General features: G+C 46.3%; 2 protein-coding genes across 6 annotated transcripts; one reads left to right on the top strand and one right to left on the bottom strand.

Moving 5' to 3' along the window:
• The first annotated feature begins 673 nt into the window (after positions 1 to 673).
• RILPL1 (Rab interacting lysosomal protein like 1) lies at positions 674 to 20,499 on the top strand. 3 transcript variants are annotated; one of them, XM_026687012.2, is made up of 8 exons: positions 1,381 to 1,932; positions 6,273 to 6,423; positions 7,588 to 7,706; positions 8,482 to 8,700; positions 12,629 to 12,807; positions 13,596 to 13,688; positions 16,503 to 16,590; positions 18,840 to 20,499. In XM_026687012.2, the coding sequence occupies exons 1-8, from the start codon at positions 1,606 to 1,608 to the stop codon at positions 18,843 to 18,845; spliced, it is 1,182 nt and encodes a 393-aa protein (XP_026542797.2). In that variant the 5' UTR covers positions 1,381 to 1,605; the 3' UTR covers positions 18,846 to 20,499. The 3 variants fall into 3 exon arrangements, with proteins under 3 accessions (XP_026542796.2, XP_026542797.2, XP_087798705.1); XM_026687011.2 differs by lacking the exon at positions 16,503 to 16,590 and having other exon boundaries at positions 674 to 1,932; XM_087942579.1 differs by lacking the exons at positions 1,381 to 1,932; positions 16,503 to 16,590 and adding an exon at positions 4,227 to 4,341.
• On the bottom strand, positions 20,347 to 23,458 carry SNRNP35 (small nuclear ribonucleoprotein U11/U12 subunit 35). 3 transcript variants are annotated; one of them, XM_026687013.2, is made up of 2 exons: positions 23,347 to 23,458; positions 20,347 to 21,904 (listed from the first exon to the last, which is right to left on the bottom strand). In XM_026687013.2, the coding sequence occupies exon 2, from the start codon at positions 21,900 to 21,902 to the stop codon at positions 21,132 to 21,134; it is 771 nt and encodes a 256-aa protein (XP_026542798.1). In that variant the 5' UTR covers positions 21,903 to 21,904; positions 23,347 to 23,458; the 3' UTR covers positions 20,347 to 21,131. The 3 variants fall into 3 exon arrangements, with proteins under 3 accessions (XP_026542798.1, XP_087798712.1, XP_087798713.1); XM_087942586.1 differs by lacking the exon at positions 23,347 to 23,458 and adding an exon at positions 23,096 to 23,243; XM_087942587.1 differs by lacking the exon at positions 23,347 to 23,458 and adding an exon at positions 22,123 to 22,536.
• Positions 23,459 to 24,244: the final 786 nt, after the last annotated feature.

Raw genomic sequence — 24,244 nt, 5'->3', positions numbered from 1 at the left:
TGCTTTGAAGGCCGGCATTGCGCCTATTTATGAGGCTGATCTCCCTGGGAAAACCCCTGCAACCCCCCCCACCCCCCCCCCAAAAAAAACGATGGTGATCGAATAATGGAAGAAGGCGCCACGCAATATCTACGGGGAGTCCTCCTTTAGCGACGAAAGGAAAGCTGAAGGAAGATGGTAAGCGCAAGTCGGCATTGTCCTTCGTCAGCGGCTTCGCTTAACGACCTCCTTCCTGGTCCGCATAGCGGTCGCTAAACAAGGGCGGCCTGTATCCTAAAAGAGGCTGCCTTCTCTTGGCTCAGGCCTTTCTGACCGCTGGCTCACGTATCCGTAGGGATGCTGCTGCAGTGGTTGTAAGTGTGAGGACTGGTCCAAAGTCACTTAATTGGGTTTCTGTTTCCTGTGTTCAGGAGTCAGATCCTTTCATTTCGTTCAGGGTCCCCTCCAAATTTTGTAATCCAGACAGAGACCAAGAACAATTTTTGCATTTTAAGTGACTTGCAGCGTCTCCTCAAACATTCACCTCGATTTGAATAATCCTCAAGAAATTCCAATACACTGAGAAAAAGAAATAGAGGAATATAGAATTCTTGATTGGCCAAGTGTGATTGGACACACAAGGAATTTGCCTTGGTGTAAATACTCTCAGTGTACATAAAAGAAAAGACACATTCGTCAAGAGTCGAGAATCATCAGGTACAACACTTGATGATAGTCATAGGGTACAAGAAGCAATCAAATCATAGTAGGAAACAGTCAATATAAATTGTAAGGATACAAGCAACAAAGTTACAGTCATCCAGTCACAAGCGGGAGGAGATGGGTGATAAGGAGTGATGAGAAGATTAATAGTAATAGTAGTGCAGACTTTGTCAATAGTTGGACAGTGTTGAGGGAATTACTTGTTTAGCAGAGGGATGGCTTTTGGGGGGGGGGACAAACAGTCCTTGTGTCTAGTTGTTCTGGTGTGCAGTGCTCTATAGCAACGTTTTGAGAGTTTATGTCCAGGATGTGAGGGGTCTGTAGATATTTTCACAGCCCTCTTTTGACTCGTGCAGGATACAGGTCCTCCATTGAAGGCAGGTTGGATTGAAGGCCCATCTAGCATTAATTGCCCGGGGATTTGAGGGTTATCCAATCCCGTTATAAGGTGAAAACACCTTACAATCCAAGTTGATGGAGATTCTCCGTCATCCAGGTCAAAGCTAGGAGGGGGAGGGAGGAGGCTCTGCCGACTTGGCCTCCAGGAGCGTGGGAAAACCCAGACACGCGTCTTGCCCGGAGCATCCTTCCTCGCCTCCGCCCGTCTCTGTCTCTCTCTGCGAGATCGCAGCGCTGCGCTCCGCCTCTCCTGGCCGGGATGCCCAGCCCAGCACTCCAACGGAGGAGGAGGAGGAGGAGGCCGGCTCAGACGGGAGGAGGAGGAGGAGGAGGAGGAGGGCTCTGGAGAAGCCGGGGTCGAGCCGCCCGTCTTTGGACCGCGGCCTCCGGCCACCGGGCTGCCTTCCCTTGCCTTGCCCCGGATTGCATTGCGTTGCGTTGCGCGGGCTTTGCAAAGCGGGCGCTGCGCGGTCCTTGGGAGCCCCGGCGAGGGGGGCGCCGCCTATGAAGGGCTCTGCCGGGGCGATGGAGGGCCTGGGGGGCCTGGCCTCGGGGGTCTCGGCGCTGGAGAAGAGCGTGGCCGACTTGACCGTGATGGACGTCTACGACATCGCCTCGCTGGTGGGCCAGGAGTTCGAGCGGCTCATTGACCAGCACGGCTGCGAGGCCATCGGGAGGCTGATGCCCAAAGTGGTGCGGGTGCTGGAGATCCTGGAGGTGCTGGTCAGCCGAGACCACATCAGCCCCGAGGTGGAAGAGCTGCGCCTGGAGCTGGACCGACTCCGCCTGGAGCGAGTCGACCGGCTGGAGAAGGAGAGGAAGCACCAGAAGGTGGGCCCTGGGCCCGGGGTTGGAAAGGGGGAAAGTGGGGGGATGATGGGGATTGAAAAGAAGAAGAGAGTGGGGAGGAAGGGGGAAAGGAGGGAGGGAGAGAAGGAGAAGAAGAGGAGGGAAGAGGCAGAAGGAAAAAAATGAGAGGGAAGAAAGAAGGAAGGGGGGAAGGATGGAAGGAAAAGAGGGAGGGAGGGGAGGAAAGGGAAAGAAAAGAAAAGGGGAGGAAGAAGAGGCAGAAAAATGAAGGAAGAAAGGGAAGGGAAGATGAGGAAGAGGAGAAGAGAAGAGGCAGAAGGAAAAAATGAGAGGGAAGAAAGAGGGAAGGGGGAAAGGATGGAAGGAAAAGGAAAAGGAGAAAGGAGGAAAGAGGGGGAGGAAAGGGGAAGGAAAAGAAAAGGAAAAGGGAGAAGGAGAAGGAAAGAGAGGAAGAAGAGGGAAGAGGTGTGGGGAAACATGAGAGGAAAGAAAGAAGGAAGGAGGGAAGGAGAAGAGATAAGAGGCAGAAGGAAAAAGGGGAGGGAAGAAAGGGGGAAAGGATGGAAAGAAAATAGGGAGGGAGGGGAGGAAAGGGAAAAGAAAAGGGAGAGGAGAGGAAAGGAAAGAGAGGAAGAGGAGGGAAGAGGCAAGGGGAAACATGAGAGGAAAGAAAGAAGGAAAGGGGAAAGGAGGGAGGGAAGGAGAGAAGGAGAAGAAAAGAGAAGAGGCAGAAGGAAAAACGAGGGAAGAAAGGAGGAAGGGGGAAAGAATATGGAAGGAAAGGGGAGAAAATAAAAGGAAGGGAAAAAGTAAAAGAAAAAAAATGAAGGAAGGGGAAGGAGGGCAGGAAAAGAGGAAGGAAAGGGAGGAAGAGGAGAGGAAAATGTAGAACAAATGAAGGGGGAAAGGGAGAAGAAGAAGGGAAGGAAGAGGAAAAAGAGGGGAGGAATGGGGGAAAGGGAGGGAGGGAGGGAGGGAAGAAGGAAGGAAAGGAAGAGAAAAGCCAGAAGGAAAAATGAGGGGAAGGAAGGAGAAAGGGGAATGGAGAGAAAGGGAGAGAGGACGGAAGGAAGGGTTGCCTCCCAATGCATCTGCAGGTGAGGCCTCTCCCTGCTTAGGCAGAGGGATGACAAACAACCGCTGCCTCTGCAGAATGGCACCATTTGGGCACAGTTAGATTCTTTGCACCCTGAACTCCTTCCCACTGGGTCCCCACACCAGGCATAGCTATGATTTGTTGTCTAAGCCACCCTTAAACCCATCATTGTCAAGCTGTCTGCAGCCACTTCCCAGGGATCCTGCTAGGGTGGGGTTGCTCCTTTTTGTCCTCGGAAAACAACCCCAAGATCCTGGTGTGGTGCCATCCATCCTTGAACCGAGAAACCAAGAAACAGGATTTGCTAGATCATTAAAAAAAAAAAAATCAGAAGGAGCTTAGTGTCACTTTTTCCAACAGGAACATTTTCGTAATCGGCATAATGCTTTTGCTGAGCTTCAAACCGAAGCCTAAAATTTATAAATGAGTAAAATGCATCAATCAAGATTCTGATAAGAGGGTTTGAGTGTCACAACCACGCTGGAGGTGACAAAGCTCTAATTGCCGGCATGAAAAATGGCTACAGAAGATGCTCAAAGCGTCTCTGGCGTAGAAGATAAATTGCTGATGCTTTAAAAAGAAAAGAAAAATTAAAAAGGGCGTGAGAAATTCAGCTGAAGCTCGGGATTCAGCTTGGCCTGAGAGTTGATGGCTCTCCAAACCGCTGAAATAAACTTCGGGGCTAAACACAGATTTAGAAGCATTTAACCAGCATTTCTACAAAGCACAACGCTTCTGACTCTTGAAAAAAAATCTGTTTTTAAACGTGCCAGAGAGCTGGTCTTGCAAACTTGGCAGGTTTCCTAGCTGGCACTTCAGTTGAGCTGCATCTTAAGGGGATCCCAAACCTGCTGGAGAATATTAATAATAATAATAATAATAATAATAATAATAATTTGAAGGGACCAGAAATGAGAAGCATTTTAAAAAAGAGCAGAAAGGGTTTGGTTATTTTTGTAGCCGTTCTCAGTATAATACTTGATTCTCCCAGAAGAGTCACACCGAGATCTGACATCAACTTCTAATTTGGTTGGGGAGGAAAACAAATCAACTACTCCAGGAAAGATCACAGGCTTCTTAATCACTTCTCCTGTCTTCTGCCTGAGATACATTATTGTGTAACAAAACTTGGATCTGTTCTTCCTGTTGGCAAAGATGCGACTAGTAAATGTATTTCTCCAATTTCCCAGCTCCTAGGGCTGCTCCCCAGGGCCAGCTTCTGAATTTGATGGCCCCTGCCTTTGCAACCCTGGTTTAACAGAACAGAATAACGAGAGTGGGAAGGGACCTTGGAGGTCTTGTAGTCCACCCGCTACACCATTTGCAGACAAAAGGTTGTCCGATCTCTTCGTCTTCGTCTTAATTTAGGGATCTTCCTTTGATTGACCAAGCGTTTCATGCAAACCCAGCTTTTTCTGGGGGTGTTATTGTGTGGGAGCTGAGAAAGAGGTTCTTGGGTTGGGTTATCTAGGAACACGTGGGCTGTGGGAACAGCGCCAAGAGAGTAATTGAAGGAGGGATGAGCTCAGCCTGGATTCGAAATGTGCCAGGCTTCCCAGCTCACTTCCTGCATGTCACTTCCAGGCTATAGTGGTGGGAGGAAGAGGGGGAGGAGGGGGAGAAAAGGAAGAGAGGGAGGAGGAGGAGGAAGGAAGAAGGAGTAGTGGGGAAAGCAGGAGGAGGAAGGGAAGAAGAGGAAGAGGAGGAAGAAGAGAGAAGGAAGAGTGGGAGGGGGAAAGGAGGAGGAGAAAGGGGTGGAGGAGAAGGAAAGAAGGGAGGAAGGGGGAGCAGGAAGGAAAGATGAGGAAGGGAGGAGGGGAGGCAGAAAAGGAGGAGGAGGAGGAAGAAGAAAGAGAAGGAAGAGGAAAAGGAAGAAGAAGGAGGGAGAACGAGGAGGAGGAGGAAGAGGGAACATTAGGAAGGAGGGGGAGGAAGGGAGGAGGAGTCTAGTGGGAGAAGGGGAGAGGCACCCCTCCCCACTTTCATGTGGACTTCTTCCTTGCCAAGGAAGTGGAAAAATAAATTCCTTAGCCATTCTGCATATGCGGGAAGCACATCATAGCTCAGGAAGTTAGGAAGGGAAGGAGAAAATTGTTGCCGGAAGGAACCTCACAGGGTTCCCCCCACCCCTCAAAATCAGAGGAAACGGGAGGAGGAAAGTGACAACAATGCATATAGAAAGTCCTCGACTTACGGCCGCCATTGGCAGCAGAATTCCCACTGCTAAACAAGACGGTGGTTAAGGGAGACGTAGAGGCCTAGAGATCAGAACTGAGATCTCTTTAATTTGAAATATTTTTAAAAAACATTTTTTAAAAAAAAGAAAAACAAGGACATCTTAGCATCCCATATAATCCGCACAGGATGTCGCAAACCTTTAGTGGTCTCTTCCAGCATATGTCTCTTCTCCTCCAACCTTGGTGGTCTTCACCAACCGTTGGAGGTCTTCCTCCTCCAAATTTTGGTGGTCTTCACCAACCGTTGGAGGTCTTCTCTCCAAATTTTGGTGGTCTTCACCAACCGTTGAGGTCTTCTCCTCCTCCAAAGTTTGGTGGTCTTCACCAACCGTTGGAGGTCTTCTCCTCCTCCAAATTTTGGTGGTCTTCACCAACCGTTGGAGTCTTCTCCTCCAAATTTTGGTGGTCACCAACGTGGAGGTCTTCCCCTCCCAAATTTTGGTGGTCTTCACCAACCGTTGAGGTCTTCTCCTCCTCCAAATTTTGGTGGTCTTCACCAACCGTTGGAGGTCTTCTCCTCCTCCAAATTTTGGTGGTCTTCACCAACCGTTGGAGGTCTTCTCCTCCTCCAAATTTTGGTGGTCTTCACCAACCGTTGGAGGTCTTCCCCTCCTCCAAATTTTGGTGGTCTTCACCAACCGTTGGAGGTCTTCTCCTCCTCCAAATTTTGGTGGTCTTCACCAACCGTTGGAGGTCTTCTCCTCCTCCAAATTTTGGTGGTCTTCACCAACCGTTGGAGGTCTTCTCCTCCTCCAAATTTTGGTGGTCTTCACCAACCGTTGGAGGTCTTCTCCTCCTCCAACCTTTGGTGGTCTTCACCAACCGTTGGAGGTCTTCTCCCTCCAAATTTTGGTGGTCTTCACCAACCGTTGAGGTCTTCTCTCCTCAATTTTGGTGGTCTTCACCAACCTTAGTGGTCTCCTCCTCCAACCTTTGGCTGGGGCAGAGACTACCTCCATGGGGAAAGTCTTTGCAAAGGCTAGTCTTCACTTCCCAAGGCTGATAGGATGGGATTTCTGGTCCCGCAGGAGCTGGAACTGGTGGAGGATGTTTGGCGAGGAGAAGCCCAGGACCTCCTCACCCAGATTGCCCAGCTTCAAGAGGAGAACAAGCAGCTGATGACCAACCTCACCAACAAGGACGTGAACTTCTCGGAGGAAGAATTCCAGAAACACGAAGGCAAGTGTTGTAGTCCTGGAACATGTTTTGAGTGCTTTGGACCGAAACAACTGTCAAAATGATTTTGCAGAATCCAGCGGATGCCAAGAGGGCGGGTGTCATGCCCTTGTTAAAATCTGATTCCGAGGGGGAGGTAGAACAGCTGACAGGGAGTGGGAGTGTGGCTGTGGAGGAAACTGGGGAAGGGCACAGGCCGGCTGGGCATTCAGAGGAAGACCCAGGCCCACTCCCCCTTCATCCTAGGGCATGTAGGGAAGATCGGATAAGGGAGCAACGTGGTTTATGGGGGAGGAAAGGGCCCTGATCCCCTTCATTGGCTGCAGCTGGGAAGACGGTTTCAAAGGGCAAACTGCACATGGCAAAGTAGCTGGAAGCAAAGCAGTGAAATTATTTTGGTTTGTCAAGTCTTATCTGAGTTCTGGCGTCCTCCCAAGTGTGCGTATTTCGTTATCTTTTGAGTTCTGCAATTCGTTATCCTGCCCTGTCTCATTAATTGCTGCAGTGTGGTTTGTGTTGGTTTTTATTTATAATTTATATGTACTTTGAGTTCGGACAGAATTTCTTCCCTTTAAAAACTGTTCTTGGGAGAGTTTTTTCTCCAGCCGATGATAACTGGACGTTGGGGGCCAAGTTAGAGGAATTAAAGGGACTTTACCTACTTTGGGGACTTTGTTGCTTTTGTGCCACGCCCCGGATCACCGCAGTGGGGTTCATTTTAGGAGAAGGTCCCCTCCCCATTGGGCTTTGACGGGGAATCCTCAACTTAATGACTGGTTGCTTAACGACCATTCCAAGTTATGACTTGGAACGGTCCTTAGGTTTTCATGTGCGATTTTAAGGTATTTATGTTTTAATTGCATATGGATATACATAGTTTTATAACCCTAAGCTGCCCAGAGTTACCCTATGGTAAGATGGGTGGCCAAGAAATTTTATTTATTTATAAATAAATAATTAAATCACACATAGACACACAAGCAACTTTACAACCTGGTTAAGTTCTGACAGCTGGCTTCACACACACACACACACACACACACACACACCATGTTCTGTGAACACATTTTGCAAGGGCTGTACTGCTTAAGGAGGGTCAACAATGAAAGCTATTTGTTTATTATTATTATCTGCCTTTTTTTTTTAACAAACACACACACACCTCAGGGATGTCAGAAAGAGAGAGGCAAGTGATGAAAAAGCTGAAGGAAGTGGTGGACAAGCAGCGGGATGAAATCCGGGCGAAGGACAGAGAACTGGGACTTAAAAACGAAGACGTAGAAGCAGTGAGTACTTTTTATTTATTTCGTTTGTCCTCCTTCAGAAGCTTTGTTCAAGGAGTTGCCAAAAGCTTTCCTTTTTCCTTTTTCTTTGGAAGCAGATTCCTAGACTTGGATTCCAGATCTAAAACCTCCATGGAGAATATTTGGGTGTACCAAATATCATAATCCTGTAAACAAGCTTCCTATTTTATTTTTTTGCTTTTCCTTCCTTCCTTCCTTCCTTCCTTCCTTCCTTCCTTCCTTCCTTCCTTCCTTCCTTCCCTCCTTCTTTCCCTCCTCCCTCCCTCCTTCCGTCCTCCCTCCCTCCCTTTCATCCTTCTTTCCTCCCTCCCAGATTTGTTTCTCAACCTGGCCATCTTTAAGACTTGCAGACTTCAACTCCCAGAATTCCCCAGACGGCATGGAGAATTCTGGGAGTTGAAGTCCACCCATCTTCAACTTCTCCAGGTTGAGAATCACCGGATTAGTTTCCAAAATGCGTTATGCAGCAGGCTAATCTTCATTGGATGTGAAATGAAATCCTCCTTTATTTGCAAAGTGCCTGCTTAATCGAAGATGCACTAGCCAATGAATGACTGTAGTTTTCCGAAGCCTCATTGGCAGCGGGGAAATCCTCTATGCCTGCCTTCTTTTCCCATAATTCCTTCAACAATCCGTTCCCAGCTTTCTCTCTCCGAATAAATAGCGATGGGACATTCGGGAACCTGGAAGTGGTGGGGCCTTTTCGGTGGTGTCCCTCCGCTTCCCCTTCATTTTCCTCTTGTCTTCTTCTCCATAGCTCCAGCAGCAGCAAAACAGGTTGATGAAGATAAACCACGATCTGCGGCACCGGATTACCGTCGTGGAAGCTCAGGGGAAGGCGTTGATTGAGCAGAAAGTAGAGCTGGAAGCCTATTTGCAAACCAAAGAGCAAGAGATGGCGGTGTTGAGAGCGGAGCTGGGAAAATTGCGGGAGAAACTGCAGGGGGAACCGAGTCACAACGGAGAAGAAGCACGGGTAGGTTGGGAATTTGGAGTAGTTTTGTTTTTTTTTAAATTGCTTGGGGTGTTTGGTTTCGACTTGATAAAGTTGCCTTAAATCTTGCCCGTTTGGAGATGAGAGGACTACAATTCCCAGAAGCCCTCATCCAGCCGGCTAAAGACAACTGGACTTCCATTCCCAGAATTCCCCAGCCAGCGTCTTAAACTTGCCCACAGGTTTAGAAACACTGACTTAAAGCATTACTTAAACTAACTCACTGTTGTTCCCGCAACCATAGAGTCTCTTCTCTAGAAAGACCAGGCCTTGGGGATTTCTGGGAGTTGAAGTCCACCTATCTTTATGGTGTTGGGAAACGCGGACCTACAGGGACGCAACTGTGCAATTTTCTCACAAACCATCCTCAGATGCGTGCAATTTTCTCACAAACCATCATCTTAGCCGCTGCTTGAATCCCTCGATTCTGGGATCTCCTGGTGGTCCCCCATCCAAGTCTGCTTCACTTTTTTTTTTTTTTAGAGATCAGTCCAGGTTAGCTAAACAGGGACATATTGGTTCGTGGCCTCCCCAGGAACTGATGACCCTTAACTATGAATAAATTTACTAATTTATCACACTTTCCTGCTGCGTTCTCTGCTCCCTCCCTCAGCAAAATGAGAGAGGTCTGGGTTCGAAGTCACCCCCCTCAGCCCGAGACAACTTTTAGCTTAATTTAAGCAAGGAGACCAGCAAATTATTTTACTCTTTTGCAATTTGTGACGTTCCTTTATTGCTTGGAAGCAAAGGGGGCCGAAGGGAGGCGAGGATTTATTTTAAGATCACCCTTGGCTGCGTTTCAGTGATTTAAATGGAACAAGCCTTCAGGGCCAGGATTGTCTGAGTCCTCCTGCCCTCCCAACGGCCTGTTTGCAATATTTTTTTTAAACTCCAGGAGCTCATTTGACAGGGCTGAACATATTCAGAGTCTACAATCCTGCCCGCTCTCTCTTTTTTACCTCAGGAAATGCAAAAGCTTGCAGTAAACCTAAATACAGGAAGACCTTGAGTTACAACCAGAATGGAATTTCTGTTGCTAAACAAAAAAGGCAGTTGTTCAATTAGCTGCATCTGATTTTACGACCCTTTTTTTTTTTGCCAGGGTTGTTAAGTGAAATATTTTGGCTTTTAAGTGAATCATGCAACTGTTAAGCGATTCTGGGATCCCTGTGGATTTTTGCTACACACACCCACACACACCAGGACAATGCAACCCTTGTCAATAAATGCTAGTTGTCAAAACACCAGGGTTTTGTTCCCGTGATTGTGAGGGTGTTGGGATGGTCGAAAGTGTGAGGACTTGGTCATAAGTCACTGCTTCCCGTGCCATTGTACCTTCAAATGGTTGCTAAAGGAGGAACCGTCGTAAGTGAAGGCAGGAAGGAAGGAAAGGGAGGAAGGGAGGGAAGGAAGGAAGGAAGGGAAATATGAAGTGAAAAACACAAAACAGTGCACAATAAAAACACAACAAAAATCATACAAAACTAAAAACAATAAAAAGCAGTAAAACAATTTTAAATTCTTGAAAAATCTGCAGGATAGTACATCAATTTTCTTAGCATTACATGATCTATTCAGTATTTGATACAATGCAGTCCTGAAGAACACAATGCATATAGTCACCTTTTAGTGTTAAAACCAGAATAATGCATTTATAAATTAGATCTGCTTAAAAACTAGACTAAATGTGAAGAACATAGACGTAACATTTTATTATTGCTCATATTTCATCTACATCTGTGCATGTGTAGGTCAGTTGTCGAGAAAAAAAAAAACTTAAAATATTGCCGGAGACCATTGTAGTTCAAACACAAAAGATCCACTTCTATTGTTTCTTGAGACGAATTTTTGTCACCGAAAATACCAACCTGCGGATTCGATAGATTTTTTCAACCAACTTTTGAGTTTTACCTTCTGTGTTTTTGTGGCCTTGGAGACACCTGGATTGCCTTTTTTTTTCATAAAGAGTCCTGTCAACTCAAAAATATTTCTCTGGTCTTTTAGAGTTGCCAGCAGAAAGGGAGTGGGAGAAGTGCATTCCTTAGATAATTTCTACCGAAGCTTCTGGCACGCAAGATTATTACTGGAGAGCATGATTGATGACTCTGAGCTATGGATGTGTCCCATTGGAGAATATACTTCCAGGGGGTGGGGGGAAGACCAGGGTCAAGGAGGAAATGAATGATGTGTTTCAGAGTCGGCTACACCCAGGTAGCATCGGCATGTTCACTCCTAATAAATCTTCTTTAAACTCGGAGAGATGTGGCTAGAGACTCATGATTTGAATAGGGGTGGATGCCAGAGCCCTGACAGCCTGACTGTAGAAAAAAAATGAGGACTAGGAGCCTGGTTTTAGAAACAAAAAAGGCAAAATGAGACTTTTTGTAGGTATCCCACTGCTCCAAAATATTGGATCTGGTGAAAACAGAAAGATGCTTTGTCCAGATTTGAGGCCGTTCGTTCTTGCCAGCGGTCAGGATGTGCGTTTGCGGACATCGCTCGAGGTGCCAAGTACGTGGCGCCCTAGTTTGGTGTTTTTCGACGGCAATGCAAAACTCACAACTGCTTCTTTTGTTGTGTTATCTGGAAAAGGCTCCCATTCTTGGGTTTTAATGAGATCGCTTGCTTTGCCAAGAAGGCACAATTGTTCCTTTTGTTAATTGGGGAGTTGGCGTTACAGCGATGAGGCCGCCCCCAAATCACCGAGATATATCCATAGAATAGGCACAGATCTCTAAAAAATATAATATAACCAAATAATTTGTCACCTCAAAGAATTAATTGCTGCATTTTTGACTTAGGGGACAGCGTTTTCAAAGCAGCGGGGGATGCATTTCAAAGGGAGATGTAGAAATATCTATTTCTGTTCTTCCGTTTTTCCATTGCCTTTCTTTCTTTTTTTTTCCTCTTTATTTTTCCTCCTGCAAAATCTGGAATGGATCCTTTTTAAATTGGAATAAGAATAATCTTATTTTTTCCAGCCAACTCCAATCAGCTATTCATCGTCTCAGCAAATGACAGCCTCTAGCTGACTTTGTTTGGGCCTGGAGATTTAAACAAAGACAGGCCTTATTGTGTCGTTTGGATAGGAGACCACCCAGAGAGGTTCCAGGGCTAAAGATTAAACTAAGAGATTGGGGAAAATATTCCTGGGAGATACTGCAATGGCCACAATCACCAAATAACCAGGCTCATTCACCAGTAGTTAAACTAATTAAATTACAGATAGACAATTGGGACCAGTTAAGTGAAATAGTTGCTAAATGAAACCATGACTGCTTCCAATCTTCCTTCAACTTTCCTTTGCTTTGCCAACTTATAAGGGCTCTCAGTGCAAAGATTGGTCTTATGTCAACTCATAAAATATTTCTATAGTCTTTTTAGAGTTGCCAACAGAAAGGGAGGAGAGAGCAGTGCAGCAGTTTGCATTCCATAAATGTTTTTCAAAGATAGTAACTAGGTGACTGAAGTTTCTGCCCCGCAAAATTCTAACTGGAGAACATGATTGATGACTCTGAGCTATGGATGTGTCCCATTGGAGAATATGAATTACGATACACCCAGGCAATGCCGGCATGTTTACTCCTAATAAATCCTTTGGAAGTTTTGGAAGTTTGGATTGAGACTCGTGATTTAAATGGGGTTAAGTGCCCGAGCCCTGACACTTAATGCTACTTTTCCATCCATGCTGTCCCTGTGAAGTGTCGCTAAATGAGGCAGTCACTAAGAGGGGACCCAGCTGTACTTTTTGTGAATTCGTCATGGTGCTTGACGATTGTGAACCGTGTGCATGTTTCATTTTACAATTTGGAATTTTGCCGGGCCCCAGGAAACTTCGCTCTTCTTCTTTTGAAAACATCTGTTTAAACTTAAGTCTGAATGAAATTAATCCTAAATAATAACCTTGCAGCTGGAAGAACCCCAGAACCCTGAGGAGTTCCTCTCGGAAGCAGAGAAAAACACCCTGGATCTCAAAGACCCCAATCGGCCCAGATTCACTCTGCAAGAGCTCCGGGACGTATTGCACGAGAGGAACGAGCTGAAGTCGAAGGTTTTCCTGCTTCAAGAGGAGCTTCTGTATTACAAGAGGTGGGTGGTTATTCCTCTTTCCCAGCCCGATCCTGGAGCGAAGCGAGATTTATTCTCGATAAGATCGGGCGGGTCCGGTTGTCGTTCTGACTTATGTTTTGGGGAAACATAAGAAACTTGCTCAATTTGGAAGAGCTGAAATGACAACAGGATGGATAATATTCTAGAACAGGATTTCTCAACCTTGGTAACTTTAAGATGGGTGGACTTCAAATCCCAGAATTCCCCAGCCAGCAAGGGGAATTCTAGGAATTGAAGTCCACCCATCTTAAGCATGGGGGACCCCACCCTCGGGGGAGCCCTACCCCCCCCCCACCTGGCTGGGGAGCTGGGGAGCCCCACACAGCGGCGGGGTCTGGGAGTTGAAGTCCCCTTATCTTAAGTTCTTAACCATGATGGCTGGGGAATTCTGGGAGCTGAAGTCTCCCTATCTTAAAGCATGCTGGCTGGGGAATTCTGGGAGTTGAAGTCCACCCAACTTAAAGCTGCCAATGTTGAGAAACACTCCTGTAGATTTAGACTCCAGACTTCCTTTCCAATGAACTGGAACCAATGTTAGATTAACCACTCAAGATTAAAGCTTTCTCACCATGAATTAGGAAAGGGGGCACGAAATAACCCTGGCCAATTCGTGTTCTTTTTATTCCTCTCCTTCAAAAAGTCTCAATTCTCCATTTCTTTGCTTGAAATGAGATTTCAAAGGCTGCCCAACTCCCCATTCTGGGCAGTTAGACAGTGTAAATATTCCTAATATCATGCTGCATTTCCCCCTCCCCCTGCTTTTAAAGCGATGAATTGGACGAAGAGACGCGATCGGCTCAATCTGCGGCCATTCTTAATTCCAAACCGTTGACTCAGCAAGAATCCGGCATCAAACGGCTGTAAGTAGAATTTGTGGGAAATTTTCTGGGCTGCTTTTTTTAAAAAAGAACAACAACGAGGCAGACAAATTGTTGTGCTCAAGACGTCACTTACAATACTCGATGATGCTTCAAAAACAAACAGCTGGCTCAACCTGTCTTTTGAGATGCATTTCCTTATTGCTGCTTATTTTTCTCCCTTTCTCAAAGAAGAGTTGGGTTTTTTTTTTTAAAAAAAAATGATTTCTTGAAACCTGCGATGGTTTTGGCTCATTCCTGGTTAAGACCGCAGCGATGATACCAGTGGTGGGATTCAAATTTTTTTACTTCCAGTTCTGTGGGCGTGGCTTGGCTTGGTGGGTGTGGCAGGGGAAGGATATACTGCAAAATCCCCATTCCCTCCCCACCCCACTAACCTGCTTTCCAGCTCCGTTCTCCTGTGCAAGGCAACCAAAGGAGACCCAGCAGATCAGCTGGGACTCAATGGGAGGCAGAGAATAGATGCCGGCGGGGCCAGTCAGAGCTGGTATTTACCGGTTCTCCAAACTACTCAAAATTTCCATTACTGGTTCTCCAGAACTGGTCTGAACCTGCTGAATACCACCTCTGGATTATACCCAATATCCACATCTACCTTGGAGCAACCTGCAAGCCCAATACATTTTTCCTTTCTTTTTTTCTGGAGAAAAAAAATTTTTTTTCCATCCCCAGAAATTTTGAAATTTAAAGAAAAATAAAATTTAAATAAAATAAAGGGGAATAAAATATAATAATTAAAAATAATACAAGACAAAGAAAGCCAAAAAGCAATAAAATCAAAGAGCAGGCTCAATGGACTGCAAGGTCTTTTCCTGCTTTCGGTTTTCTGTTTCTAAAATAATTGATCATGATGGAATAAGGCCTTCAGATAAATTTGATGGATAATATTCCCAGCGCAGCCAGACCTTCCCTTCCCCTGTTCCAATTAATGCTTCCATCATCAATTGCAAATAAAAAGCATCGTATTCTGCAGAAAACAGCTGGAGATGATTTATCTGAAAAGAGATGATTTATTTGGGTTTCCTATCCTTCCAATTTCTCTTTTTGCTCTTCTGGCTTCATTGCAAACAGGGTTGGGCCTTTTAAAAAACCCGAAAGTTTAGTTTAGTTTAGTTTATTGTCATTGTACCTCGTACAACAAAATTAAATACCATCTTCAGTGAACATAACTACAAAAATAAAACACAAACACGCATCCTTCACATTCTATACATTGAATTGAAACTCTCGATATTGCATCAATAGCAATTTAATAGCACTTTGACTCATATAACGCTTTATAGTGCTTTACAGCCTTCTCAAAGCGGTTGCTTAGATATTGTACTATACAGTTGAATTCGATAAGAGTTACTGCCCTGGGATAGAAAGGGTTAGAAAGAGTTTGTAGCTTGTGTGCAATGCTCAAACTAGCCCGGTGGCGTCATCGCAACCTGCTGGGGGAAACACAATACAAACAGCTGTGTGTGTTGTTTTTGTAGCCTCTAAGAATAGCCGTTGAGCGTTTCAAAGCGGCTTTTGTGCTGGAGTGTGAAAAAAAGAAAAGAAAAATTTGCTGATTTCAGCTTTGGCTCCTTTCTGCTATGGCAGGACAGGTGGTCTTCGACTTACGGCCACAATTCAGCCTGGCACCTCCGTTGCAAAGCGAGACGTTTCATTTAAACGTGTTTCGCCTCATTGTACGCACTTTTTGGTGCAGTTGTGACTTTAGTCCCACAATTCTTAAGCGATTCGGGCTACCCCCTTGATTTGGCTCATCAGGAGGTCGCAAAAGGGGATCACACCTGTCATAAATGTGAACCAGTTGCCAACTGGCTGGATTTGATCACGTGACCACAGGGAGGCTGCAGTGTTTGAGGTGTGAAAAACGGCCATAAGTCACCTTTTTTTTCTTCCAAGTGCCGTTGTTACAGTCACTAAACGAACCGTTATAAAGACGAGGACTTAACCTGTATTTTTCCCCACCATGGAGCAGATAAAATATAAAATATTTCATCATAAAATATTTCTATGGTCTTTTTAGAGTTGCCAACAGAAAGGAAGGGGGGGAGCAGTGGGGCAGCTTGGAAACCAAAAGTGCATTCCATAAATGTTTTCAAAAATAGTAACTAGGTGACTGAAGTTTCTGCCACGTGAATATCTAACTGGAGAACATGATTGATGACTCTTGGCTATGGATGTGTCCCATTGGAGAATATGAATTACGATACACCCAGAGGGGTGGGGGTGGGGGGAAACCAGGGTCAAGGGTGACAATGAATGATATGTCAGAGTCGGCTACACCCAGGCAATGCCGGCATGTTTACTCCTAATAAATCCTTTGGAAGTTTGGATTGAGACTCGTGATTTAAATGGGGTTAAGTGCCGGAATCCTGACACGCTGCCTGGATCCCAGGAAAGGTCTTAAACATGGATGTGGACTCTTTCTGGGCCGACACAGACTGAGATGTTGCAGTAAGCCATGATGGGTGAATGTGGTTTCTCTAATTCCAACCTCGTCAACTTGAATGCTGGGAGTTGCAGTCCACCTCTCCTTCAAGTTGTCTAGGTTGAGAAAAACCGCTAAGCCATCATTCACTGGGCTTACAAGCGAAGCCATCAAACCTGGTTTCTATTGTTTTGCGCAACCAAGGCCAACCGTAGCTAATTACGGCTCTTTTTGCAAGCATCCACTTCATCTGTCTCTCTCTCTCTAATCTTTCTCCACTTATCTCTTTCCGTTGCCGTGTTTGAATACCGTAATCTCCATTTCTTTCTCCAGCCCTCTGACCTCCTCTTGTCTGTTCCTTTCCAAACCAGGATCTTTACCGCCGTTATGCCCATGGTTGCTGCCGGATTGATCCCGGACGATCCCACATTGCAGCCAATCAGAAGACTTATGTCTCTTGTAGGGACTCTGGATTTTGAAATATATTTTTTTTGGTTTTTTTATACCCCTTTTCCCCGCCTTCGCTATAGTTCGTATGCCCCCTTGCCCTCTTTTTTTGCATGACCCGCTGCTGTTTAACCCCCTTTAACTCACGCTGTGTTCTCGTTGGCTGACTGTGGGATCGTAAAAACCCCGACCCCCCCAAACGAGAAAAACGGGGAGCGCTAAAAACACTCTTGGGGTGCCCGGCGTGGCTGCTGCTGAAATGTTTTTAAGCGCACTTCTGCCTCAGTTGCAACAACTTAGATGCTCGAGACAATATTGTGCAAATTTTGGCCCGTCCTTCGGTCCCTCTGGCCCTCCGTGAATTTCTCTGACCCTTCAACCTACCTTCTACAAGTAGTCCTTGACTTACGACTGTTCGTTTAGCATCTGTTCAGGTACAACGGTCCTGAAAAACAAGAGTCCTCGCTCTTACGGCCACCACAGCCTCCCTGCAGTCATATTAACAACGATCCTGGGCTAACGTGATTGCCGTTTTACGACCTTCCCGGCTGGGTCTTCAAACCTGGCAAGTTTAAGACTTGTGGACTTTCAACTCCCAGAATTCCTGAGCTAACATGACTGGAGGAGGAGGAATTCTGGGAGTTGAAGTCCACAAGTCTTAACTGTCAAGTTTGGAGACCCCTGGAATAGACAGATAGAGAATAGCTAGAAGGAGAGAGAGAGAAAGATAGAATAGATAGAAAGATAGAATAGAGGGGGAGAGAGAAAGATAGGATAGAGAGAATAGTAGGATAGAGAGAGGTAGAATAGAGAGAGATAGGATGGATGGATGGATGGATGGATGGATGGATGGATAGATAGATAGATAGATAGATAGATAGATAGATAGATAGATAGATAGATAGATAGATAGATAGATCAAGGCGCTCTTCAAACTTGGAAGTTTAAGACTGTGAGCTTCAACTCCCAGAATTCCTGAGCTAACATGACTGGAGGAGGAGGGATTTTGGGAGTTGAAGTCCACAAGTCTTAACTGTCAAGTTTGGAGACCCCTGGTTCATATAAACATTCCTTGATGTTTAAAATGCTTTTAAACCTTCTGTGATCGTCTGCGGGATGCTTGGCCCATGACCGAGAGCGCCTTTCCCTGTGTTTGTCCTTTAGACCAGTTCCTCTAATTGTGTTAAGAGCCTAATATACCAGCATATTAATGGTTCCCGTGGATTAATGCCGCTTTTCAATCCCGCCTACTTACAGACTGTGGCTCTGTTTTTAGTTTTAACTGCATTCCCAAATTAGCAGCAGACAGAAAGTGTTTATGCGCTACTAATGAACCAGCGACGGCCTCGGGTTTCAGTTGATGCGTTAGGATGAGTTCCACCCTCCTAAGTCAGCCTCATTAAGCAGGCAGGAGTCAAGAACTTTGCCTGTGTTGGAAGATTCAGAGGGGTTTTAGATCATGTTGTTGTTAATTATAGGGTGATGCCATTTCGATAATAAGAATATTGGGGTGAAAAAACACCAATTACTTTCTCTATCTCTAGATCATCCTGAGAAACACTCCAGTTACTAGGATGTTTTTAAGAGAATAAACATTATAATCCATGCTTTCTTTCCTCTCTCTAGTTTTTCTCAACCTGGGGAACTTTTAAGATGTCTGGAGTTGAACTCCCAGAATTCCCCAGTTAGGAAACCAATCTTAAGGTGTCAAAAGTCCAGACTCCCAGAATTCCCCAGCCAGCATCTTAAGATGGCTAGACTTCAACTCCCAGAATTCCCTAGTCCATATCTTAGGATGTGTGGACTTGAACTCCCAGAATTCCCCAGTTAGGAAAGCAATATTAAGATGGCTGGACTTCAACTCCCAGAATTCCCTAGTCAATATCTTAGGATTTGTGGACTTGCGACTCCCAGAATTCCCCAGTTAGGAAAACAATCTTAAGATGGCTGGGCTTCAACTCCCAGAATTCCCTAATCAGTTCTGGGAGTTGAAATCTTAATGTTGCCATACTGGCTGGGGAACTCTGGGAGTTGAAGTCCGTGCATCTTAAGGTTGTCATGCTGCTGTAAATTCAAACGAAAACCTAAACAAATGGTTTAAGTCAAGGACCACCTGTTCCAAGAGTTTTCCACCCGTTTCCACCTCCCTCTGTTAAAATAAAGCCCGTTTACAGAGCTTGCTATAACGCCACCCACCCCGTAAACCATCCCAGGAGGTTTCAGGTCTCTAACCCACACCTTGTCTTCTTGTTTTGTGCCAGATTTAGCTTCTTCTCCCGCGACAAGAGACGCCTGCAAGCTACCCAGCGAAACCCCTCCTTCCACGGCTCCTTCGGCGAGTGGGCCGACCGAAACAAAGACGACGTCTACACCGAACAAGGTTTAGAAGCTCTGCAGCACCTGTGACCCAAACCCAGAACTCCTGCTTATACCCAGGCGCCGAACGCAGCACATAAGCCCCTCGGGTGGCGAATGGCGCCGGTCCACCCACTCTACCCATCTTTCCAGGCTGTTGTCAGCTCAGGGTGCGGGGAAAGATGCATTAAACCAGAATTAGCGCTCCAGATTCGTCCTGCAAGCAATGGAATCGCCGTCTGGATTTGGGAAGCAAAATGCAATATGCCATCGTTTTTGACTTCTGCTGACTTGTGGGTGAACGTCACATCACCAATGCTTCCCTTTATCCGTTTCCCCTCTCAACATTTTTTTAAAAAATAGGATCTGGGCCATTCCTGAAGAAATTCCCTGCTAAGGACCGATGATCTTTAGACACACCCTTATTTGAAGGGCATTTTTTTTTAAAAAAATAATATTATTTTGTTCCCCTCTTCCCCTCTGCTTCCGCCTGCTAAAACTTCCTGCTCCACATCTCAAGCAGAGTTTTGCAGAAACCTTCTGGCATTACTTCTGGAAAGGGGAGCTGCTCTCTTTAAACACAGATTCAGGAGGAGATATATTTTGTGGCTTATTTATAGTGCCTGCAACGTGCTGCCTTGTGTTTTGCTCTGAATTCTTTTGACATGGGATGGCGACTGAACAACTGAAATCTATCTTAATCCTTTTTTTTCCCCCTTTTAATTACGATTTTCACCGACCTTTGCAGCAGCAGCAAAAAAATAATAATAATATTTCACCCCTGTTCTTCTGTGTGAAGGCAGTCGCTTCAATCCAACACACCGACTTCAGTTTGACAAGTTTTGGGAACAGGCCACCAGCTGCTTCTGGAACAGGTTCCCTTCCACTCTTTCTGGATGAGATCAAAGAGGTTTAATGGGTCTGAATTTGGTGCACGATCGCTGGAATTAAATATGAAGATTGAGGGACAACGGGGAAAAAAAATTGAAAGGGGGTTTATTTCCCCAACCTGAGGAGGGGAAAAAAGCGGGGTGTTTTTTCACTTTAAAAGGTGTGGACTTTCAACTCCCAGAATTCCCCAACCAACAGGAAATGCTCAGGACACTTTCTAAACACATCCAAACAGCCCTTTATGAATTTTAAGTTGCTTTGCACACTTCACGGGTTAACCCTTTACTGAATATTCCCCCACCCTCTGTATTCTCTCTTAACACAATTATCTGGGATGGTTTAGGGCAGGGGTGTAAAAACTTGGCAAATTTTAAGACCTGTGGACTTCAATTCCTAGAATTCCCCAGCCAGCCATGCTGCCTGGGGAATTCTGGGAGTTGGAAGTCCACACAAGTCTCAACAGTTGCCGATTTTCGACAGCCATGCTCTCTAGGATAACAGCAATCATGCAACCACAGGATATGCAAAGAAGACGCTTAAGTTTTTATTCAAGATTCAGGGTGTTAGATAGTTAAAAGGCAATAAAGAAGATTTGGCTGGGACTAGTAGAGAGAACAATATCAAACCGTAGAACTCTTTTTAATATGCTAAATAAACTTATTTCTGAATTAACAAGAGGCCTCCGGGTGATTTCACTTGACTGGTAAATGGTCTTTTGGTCCGAGTCCTCCCACATCCCATCTCTACAATTCAATCCCACCTCACTTTTTAGGGCAGGGGTCTTCAAACTTGACAGCTTTAAGACTTGTGGACTTCAAACTCCCAGAATTCCTCCTCCAGTCATGTCAGCTCAGGAATTCTGGGAGTTGAAGCCCACAAGTCTTAAACTTGCCAAGTTTGGAGACCCTTGTTTTAGGGTAACAGCTACCCTTCTGCCTTGAGGAAGCTTTCAAGGCCTTATTTTAATCCAGACCTTTTCAAGAATTAAAGGATGTGGGATGGGAGTGGCAATCCTAAACCATCCCTCTCTCCTTTTTTGGCACTTCAGCTATAACAGGCGGTAGTATCAATGTTGAGAATTTGGGATCCGTCGTTCAGCAGATCTTGGAATAAGACACAGGCGCGACGATCAAGCGAGGGCACAACATTCACTCTTCTCCAGCTGGGAAGCTGCCATTCCTGCCACAATGTCTCTGCTGGTTCCAGACGACCAACCACCTTGGCTCAGAAGCAAGTTCTATGCTTCTGATGTTCTCCTTCAACTGAGCAGCGTTTGACGAAAATGTCCCATCGGTGTGGCGCGGCCTTCATCCCTTGCCGTCTTTGGCCTCGCGGTTCCGGTCTTTCCTCTCCCGCTCCCTCCCTTCCGTGGCTCTGCCTCCTCGGTCTTCCCTGACGCGGTGTTCCAGGTGTCGCTCGCTCTTGCCGTATCCCCACGACCGTTCCCGTTCCGATCGCCGGGGCTCCCGGCTTCGCTCGTAATCTCGTTCCCCGGCCTTCCGATCCCTCGAGTCTCCCCGGGACCAAGCCCGCTCCCTTTTCCCCTCGCTGTAAAAATCGTTCTTCATGGCAGGCAAGTTGATGGGCTTCCTAAAAGGCCTGTCTCTGCCTCCGAACCGCAGCTGGCCCGATTCCTTCTTCCCTCCGAAACCACCTCCAAGCCTACGGGGGATCCACCCTTTGAGGCTCCTTTCCAGCTCAAAGTCGACAAAGATTTCCCGCTGGTCGATGATCAGCTTGTTGGCGTCGCGGTGGGCTTTCAACAGGGCCCGTTCCTCTTTGTACTCGATAAAAGCGTAGCCTTTGGAGAAACCCGTAACCAGATCCCGAACCAGGCGGATTTTCCGAATGTCTCCGTACCGGGAGAAGACCTCTTTTAACTTCTCTTCCGTGGTTTGCAGGTTGAGCCGGGCTACAAAGAGGGTCAGGTGAGGGTCTCCGGAAACGTCTTTGTTGGGGACATAGCGGGCTGACATGGCCCTCCAGACCGCCCGGTCGTGAGGCTCTTCATCGGTGCCATCGATGCTTCCGGCTTTGAGGGGGTCGTACTCCTTAGCGATGGGCACCCACTCGTTCATTGCTGGAGGAAAATGTACTTATTTAGCATACGGCAGATCACAGGCAGACTAGCAATACATAGGAAGGTTTCACCTAGGTTATTAAACCACAATAAAACACAGGAAGCTCTTGATTTACGAACCACAATTGAGAATAAAAATTTATGTTGCTAAATGAGGTATTTGTTAAGCGAGTTTTGCCCCGTTTGTGCCCCACAGATACAGGGTAACCACGACTGACCGTGATGGATGAAAGTGAGTGGCTTCCTTCTCTTTAAACCATGTGGGCAGACAGGTAGCAATGGGTGGGTCCATCCTGGAGCTGCCTTCCTCTGCTTGCTTCATACTTACTCTGTGCTTACTCACAAGGATCCTTGGTGCTCTCTGAGCTTGGTTGTTTTCTTGAAGACATTTCATGACCCAACTAGGGAACATTATCAGGGCTAGAAGGAAGAAGGATTTGCTCTCTGTTTATAGACAAGCGGCTTGCCATGTCAGTGTTGGTGGGAGTGGTGTTTTCTTCTTGATAAGGCTGTTTGCTTGTCTGTATTGTTCATTTCTTGATTAGGTAGAGTGTTGTTTACTGCTTGTATATAAACAGGGAGCAAACCACACTCCCTTTAGCATTGATGATGTTACCTAGTTGGGTCATGAAGCATCTGCAAGTAAACAACCAAGTTTAAAGAACACCCAGCACCCCTCGGTCCTTCTTCTCCTCTCCCTTCCTTCCTTCCTTCCTGTCCTTCCTTCCTCACCCCCACTCCCTTTAGCACTGACTATGTTACCTAGTTGGGTCATGAAATGTCTGCAAGAAAACAACCAAGTTCAAAGAGCACCCAGGACTCCTCAGTCCTTCCTCTGCCTCTCCCTTCCTTCCTTCCTTCTTTCCTTCCTTCCTGTCCTTCCTCACCCCCACTCCCTTTAGCACTGACTATGTTACCTAGTAGGGTCATGAAACGCCTACAAGAAAACCACCAAGTTCAAAGAGCACCCAGGACTCCTCAGTCCTTCCTCTCCTCTCTCTCCCCCTTCCTTCCTTCTTCCCTCCCTCCCCTCCCCTCCTCCTTGCACACCCCATTCCCGTCTAGCACGGATGATGTTACCTAATAGGGTCATGAAACGCCTGCAAAAAACCACCAAGCTCAGTGAGCACCAGGGACCCCCCCCCACGTTCAACCCTGAGCAGCAAATATGCTCCTTTATTGGTTACTCACAGGTCTTGAAAGCCCAGCATTCTGGGCTTCCCTGGTACGTTGGCAACCCGGTCAGTTGGCAATCCCCTTTTCCTGCCTTCCATGCTTCCTGCAGAACCCAATGCATGCCCTCTCCAATCAGGGCTTGTACCCCCTCCCCCCTCTGTGACCCTCTAATCAATGCTTCCCCCTCCCCACGTCCCTCCCCGCCCCCAATATCCCCCCACGACCCTCCCCCAAATTGTGACTTTGCAAGAACGAAACAGACTCACTTCTGCCAGCAAGAAACCTGGAAGAGGGGTCTAACTTCGTTTCCACCTGAGCAGATTCGTCAAGAAAGAGATTTTTCTATTTTTTTCTCCTCCTCATAGAAGAGGGATTTTTTTTCCCGGGTCTGGCAATACGAAAGTTTTGCTTTTTAAATTCAAGGTCTTTTTTTGTTTTTAAAGAGAGAATTAAAATAAAATAAATCCCACCCTTTGCTAAAGGCCAACAAAGGTGGGCGAATCGACCAGTGGGGAAAAGAAGACTCGTTGGCCTCCCTCCAAGGTTTACAGTCCGCACCAGCGCCCTCTGGCGGCGGGAGTATCTCTAACAGGCGTTTGGGCCCCGCCCTCGAGTCGAATACAAAACTATAAAAATCTACAAAACATAATAATACATCCGTTTAAATAGAAAAAAAAAGCTGAAAAGTCTTTCTCCCTGATCCCAAATCCAGTGCTTTCCCATCGTCTCCCTAGCCAACAAGCCAGAGAGGGGGAAACTGGAAGCTTTCAAGAAGAGAAGTAGGAGCCAGCGGTGTGCAGCAGCCATCAAAAAAGCCAATGCAATCCTAAATTGTATTAACAGAGAGATACAACCCTGATCAGGGGAGGTACTAATACCACTCGATAAAGCCTTAGTAAGACCACGCCTAGAGTCCTGCATCCAGTTTTGGTCACCACATTATAAAAAAGATGTTGAGGCTCTAGAAAAAGTACAGAGAAGAGCAACCAGGAGGATGAGGGGACTGGAGGCTAAAACATACAACGAACGGTTGCAGGAACTGGGCCTGGCTAGTCTAGGGAAGAGAAGGACCAGGGGAGACAGGATAGCAGTTTTCCAATATTTGAGGGGCTGCCACAGGGAGGAGGAAGGGATCAAGCTATTCTCCAAGGCACCCAACGGCCA

Source organism: Notechis scutatus, chromosome 13, assembly GCF_049901735.1.
Source record: "Notechis scutatus isolate UNSWTSFEM ecotype Mainland chromosome 13, rNotScu1.2, whole genome shotgun sequence".
NCBI lineage: Eukaryota > Metazoa > Chordata > Lepidosauria > Squamata > Elapidae > Notechis > Notechis scutatus.
This window is presented reverse-complemented; position numbering and strand designations above follow the sequence as displayed.

Coding starts and splice junctions, on each gene's coding strand:
- RILPL1 (XM_026687011.2), top strand. CDS start 1,606: ATGAAGGGCTCTGCCGGGGCGATGGAGGGCCTGGGGGGCCTGGCCTCG. Junction 1,933..6,272: donor AGGAGAGGAAGCACCAGAAG/GTGGGCCCTGGG, acceptor CTGGTCCCGCAG/GAGCTGGAACTGGTGGAGGA. Junction 12,808..13,595: donor GAGCTTCTGTATTACAAGAG/GTGGGTGGTTAT, acceptor CTGCTTTTAAAG/CGATGAATTGGACGAAGAGA.
- SNRNP35 (XM_087942586.1), bottom strand. CDS start 23,201: ATGCATTGGGTTCTGCAGGAAGCATGGAAGGCAGGAAAAGGGGATTGC. Junction 21,905..23,095: donor ATGCTGGGCTTTCAAGACCT/GTGAGTAACCAA, acceptor ATTTTCCTCCAG/CAATGAACGAGTGGGTGCCC.